This window comes from Amphimedon queenslandica, unplaced genomic scaffold (assembly GCF_000090795.2).
Source record: "Amphimedon queenslandica unplaced genomic scaffold, v1.1 AMPQUscaffold_12943, whole genome shotgun sequence".
NCBI classification, from domain to species: domain Eukaryota; kingdom Metazoa; phylum Porifera; class Demospongiae; order Haplosclerida; family Niphatidae; genus Amphimedon; species Amphimedon queenslandica.
The window spans coordinates 19,753-24,949 of record NW_003546821.1 but is presented as its reverse complement, the minus strand read 5'-3'; the positions used below and the strand labels follow the sequence as shown (position 1 = coordinate 24,949).

Below are 5,197 nucleotides of genomic sequence, written 5' to 3'. Positions count from 1 at the left end.
TATATTAATTAATTAATTAATAATAGTACAGCTCATTATTTATTCATTGGTGTAGGGTTATGATAAAATCGGTTTCTTAAAGAAGAAGTCACTGAAGAACGTGGTAAGATATATCACATGACACAGTCTCACATGACCTCTCTGCTGTTATTAACTGATTGTATCCCATAGACATGGCAGAGGAGGTGGTTTGCCCTCAAGGACCGGAAGTTGAGCTACTTCAAGAAAGGACAGGGAGAGGTGACCTCCATTGACCTGAGGACAGTCACTGAACTCAAGGGACACTCGGCTGATCCTAGCGCTAACCTTGACCAACAGTGCACTGTACATATTGTCACCCATGAGAGGTACATAATAATAATAATAATAATAATAATAATAATAATAATGATAATGATAATGATGATAATACTGTGTGTTGGTTTATTAAAGATTGTATGGACTAGTGGATCAATGTATTTATATCTTTTGTAGGTCGTACACATTGAGAGCTGATAATCCAAATGAAGCTGACCAGTGGCTACAAGCACTCAAGCAGACTCAGGTAACCTTATACTAGTGTCATTATAAAGATACTCTTACTGTATATTAATTGATTATTTAAGATGTCAGTCCAATTGTCAGAGCACCCTGTTATATCCAGTGGCAATATTCCAATCATCGTACACAAGTGCCTTCAGTTTGTAGAGATATCAGGTAAGACATGACCCATCCCTATATGACCTCTGACCCCTCCCCTCCCCCAGGACTAAAGACCGAGGGATTGTATCGTAAAAGTGGTGAACACTCTAAGATACGTAAGCTCCTCCTGGCATTTAATCAGGACCCAAGGGGTGTGGTCATTGACGAGGACAGCTACTCAGTTCATGATGTAACTGGAACACTCAAACAATTCTTCAGGACACTTCCTGACCCACTGATGACTCACAAACTGTATCAACCATTTCTACATGCTTCATGTATGAACACGTCCTTTTAATATTTTATTATTATTAATAATCTTTCCTTTAGCGATGACATCAGGTCATGAGAACCAGATGTACCAGTTACAGTCTCTGATTGATCAGCTGCCTGACATTAACAGAGAAACTCTCAAAAGACTAATAGGACACTTATTGAAGTAATTATATGCATTCTCATACTCTCATAATTCCATTCCCATGTTCTCATAATTTCATTCCTATACTTTCATGATTATATTTCTATATTCTTATAATTCCATTTCCATACTTTCATAATTTCATTCCCATACTTTCATAATTTTATTCCCATACTTTCATAATTCCATTTTTATACTTTATTCCTATACTTTCATAATTTCATTCCTATACTTTTATAATTTCATTCCCATACTTTCATAATTTCATTCCCATACTTTCATAATTTCATTCCCATACTTTCATAATTTCATTCCCATACTTTCATAATTCTATTCCCATACTTTCATAATTTCATTCCTATATTCTCATAATTTCATTCCCATAATCTAGGGTGATCCAGCATGAATCAGATAACAAGATGAGTCAGTCCAATATCATCAGTTTATTTGGTCCCACTCTCATGACTGTTGATGGAGATGCTGTAAGTCCCACCAACTGACACGCCCCCTCTATTAACCACACCCCTTTAATTAGGTATCATTTGAGGACTCAGGTGCCCAGTATGCGTGTATCAATCACATGTTGAACTATTACAAGTGGTTGTTTAACGTCAACGAGGATGAGGACAAGAAGGAAGAGGTTTGGAGAATTGAATTTGAATTTAAATTTGAATGTTGTTGTTTTAGGCAATGCAATCAGCTCTGTTAAAGATTCAAGCAGCACAGCAACAGCACAAGGTTAGTGGATTAATTTTAGTGATTTCTCACTGATGTCTCATTGATCAGGAATCAACAATGTTAATGAGTTCAAGCACCAGTTTCCTGATATCAATATATGTCACTAATAAAGAGGGTGGGGCTTGTTCTATGAAGATTAATGCTCAGACTACTGCTGCTGAAGTGGTTGAGTTTGTTACAACAACAAAATGTCTACCAAAGAGGAACTACGCCCTGTTCCTGGTACTGGGTGACGCTGAATCAGGTAATTAATAATAATAATAATGAATAATTAATGAGTTTTTATTATCTCTGTAGAGCGTCCATTACATTCACTGGAGCTGGTACTAGCAGTACAGAAACCTGATTCTTACTTGTGTATAAAACCAAACACCTTCGCTGATAAATTACTGCCCTTTGTAAGAGCACAATAATAATTATAATGATAATAATATTTATTAATATGTTCATTACTGATAGGATGGTATTTATAAAGGACAGACAGTGTCCATTCATGTACAGGAGAAGAAGAAGTGGAGAAAGTGTCCCTGTAGGGTTAGGGATAACATGTTCCTCATTTATAAAGACGCAAAAGTACAGGATATTATTTATTTATTTTATTTTATTTTATTTTTAGGCTCATAATGAATTGGCAAGACTGGCTCTATCAGATTTAGATGTGTTTGTTGGAATTGAACAAAAGAGAATTGACGTACGGAACCCACTGCCAACTCGATACCCGTTCTGTCTGCTGGTTCGGTTTGAGGAACAGAACAAGTTCCTCTGTGCTGACTCAGCAGACGATAGACTCCTCCTCCTGGCTGCTATCATATTTGCTAAAGTGGGTGTGGCTAAAAAATTTTTAATGAAGATAATTTTTTATTTTTTATTACATTTTCTTATTTTTAGTTTCCTGATGGTATTCAGACTCCACTGATGCCGGTAAAAACCACACCTACTCATTTCGACAGTAGAAACAGAGGAATCAGTATATTGGTGAGTGGGTGGAGCTAGCCACACCCCTTAATTAATATTATATTTATTAATTGATTAGAATCCAACACAGTCTTCTCCTCACACGTCGCCCACTCACGGAATGAATTTATCAGTCAGTTATAATCCACAGGTAGTTATTAATAGTTATTAATAATGGTTATATTAATAAGCAGTTATTAATGGTTATTATTTTTCTATTCCTCAGCCTGTTATTCCAAGAGGTGTGGTCTCCCCAAGTAAGGTTGGTACTCTAGACCACAGTGTCATTTCGGAACTTAAAAAGAGGAACAGTTTAAGTCCAGATCATCTCCTTAGTTAGCATTAATAATTATTATATTTATTGAAATAATTACTGATTTTTAATTTATTATTATTGTTGTTATTATTTTATTGTGTTTTGATTTTAATTTGTTTGTTTGTTGAGGATAATGTTCTATTTTATTCTAATCACTTATTATGACTAACATGGAGTGATGAAAGGGTTAAAATAGAAATTGTTACTTTAAAAAATGCAAGACATGTGGCTATACAAATTTCATTTCGCCAATCACTAAAATTTAGCAGTTTGCCAAATTTAATTCCCTCCAATAATCATTCAAACTTCAACACTTATGGTTACTCGTTTTTAATAAAAAATTAATAATTATTATAAAAGTATAAAAGTTAGAGTTCATATCTGTCATTCATACCTTTAGCCTTCACAACTTCTAAAAATAAAAAAAATAATTGAAGTGTCATGTCAGCACTTGATTGGAATCAGTTCAAACTTTCTATGCAACATAAGTACATGTACAAAATGTATTTAGTATAAATGAATAAATCTCCTCCTTCTGCTTACTAGCTGCTTTGTATTCTTCAATGTTATCAAGTGCTGCAGCTAGTCCGTTCCAAGTTGCCCTTCCTCTCCTCAGCCATAATGACAGCATCTCCTGCAATCGTCGGTGAGCTGTTGGTCTATCAGATTCAATAACTGATAAATCATTGTGGATTAAATTCAAACTGAGACCGAGATCAAGCCAGCGATGATCGGGAAACAAACCTTCCCTTAACACTTCAAGTATCTCTTGAAGATTAGTCACATCAAGACTGATATCTGGTAGTTTATATATTATGATTATACCAATACTGTATCCTGTTATTAATAATACCTTCATTCCCATATGCTCTAACTGCAAGAAAACCCAAAACAATGAGAAAAACAACAAAACCAAGACCTCCTCCTAACACAGTCCAGTTACAATAGCTACCTACAGTGACAGTAAGAATGGACTGGGTACTAGCTAGTACTAGTCAAACCTTTCTTGACTTTATGAGGAGGAGTCTTCTCTTGCTGTTCCTGTTCCTGTTCCTGTTCCTGTGAAGCAACAGTTGATCTTTGTCGAACTATGAAGTAATGGAAATTGTTTTAGACAAAGGAACGGGCTGTAATAAAAAAATTTAAATATCAGCTAAAAACTTTCTAATTATTGGAAAAAACCATGGGCTATAGTACAGGGAATTTTTCAGATTTTGGCTCATTTTTTAAAATGGCCATAGCTTGAAAAATTGAAGTCGGAATTGGCTCAAACTTTCTACACAGCATAAGGACATCAATATGCATCAGAAAATATAATAAAAAGCGGGAGTGATTTCGGAGCCATTTTCGGAAAAAAACCATGGGCTATAGTACAGGGGTTTTTAAAGATTTTGGCCCATTTTTTTTAAATGGCTGTAACTTGAAAAATTGAAGTTGGAGCCAGCTCAAACTTTCTACACAGCATAAGGACATCAATATGCATCAGAAAATGTAATAAAAATTGGGGGTCAATTTTTGGCCATTTTTCGGGAAAAAACCATGGGCTATAGTACAGGGAATTTTTTAGATTTTGGCCCATTTTTTAAAATGGGATAACTTGAAAAATTGAAATCGAAATCAGCTCAAACTTTCTACACAGCATAAGGACATCAATACTAATAATTGTTATATTCATTTACCTCCTCCTCCATCTTCATCTTCTTTCTTTGATGGTTTCTCTTCTTCTTCTGCAATGTAACTGTCTTCCTGTACTGGTAATGCAGTCACTGGGCTCCTCCCTCCAGTCTCTTAATAAACTAATAAATATAATTATTATTAATTAATACATACCAATGACGGGGGCATCCTCTTCTGCTGTTTCAATTCCACATCGTCCTAAAAATAATTTATAAATAATAATAATAATGTTATAAAAATAATAGTAATTTAATCCTTATAAATAATAATAATACAATTGTCCCTTTCCCTCAGTTAATCTGCTAATACAATTATTATAACTCACTTCGTATGTCATCAGCTACAGCTTTTTGTCCCAATCTCTCTAAAGCATTAGCTAGTGATACATAGTTAGCTCCTCCATTTTTATCCAC

General features: G+C 34.7%; 1 protein-coding gene across 1 annotated transcript; it reads left to right on the top strand.

Annotated features, from left to right (window-relative positions):
* Positions 1–14: 14 nt before the first annotated feature.
* Positions 15–3,272, top strand: LOC109586116 (arf-GAP with Rho-GAP domain, ANK repeat and PH domain-containing protein 1-like). Its single transcript, XM_020002287.1, has 16 exons — positions 15–103; positions 172–347; positions 475–544; positions 606–696; positions 747–959; positions 1,012–1,120; positions 1,491–1,581; positions 1,635–1,739; positions 1,787–1,837; positions 1,886–2,081; positions 2,135–2,235; positions 2,297–2,410; positions 2,454–2,657; positions 2,726–2,812; positions 2,871–2,942; positions 3,018–3,272. Exons 4-16 carry the CDS (start codon positions 606–608, stop codon positions 3,129–3,131), a joined length of 1,548 nt encoding a protein of 515 aa, XP_019857846.1. The 5' UTR covers positions 15–103; positions 172–347; positions 475–544; the 3' UTR covers positions 3,132–3,272.
* Positions 3,273–5,197: the final 1,925 nt, after the last annotated feature.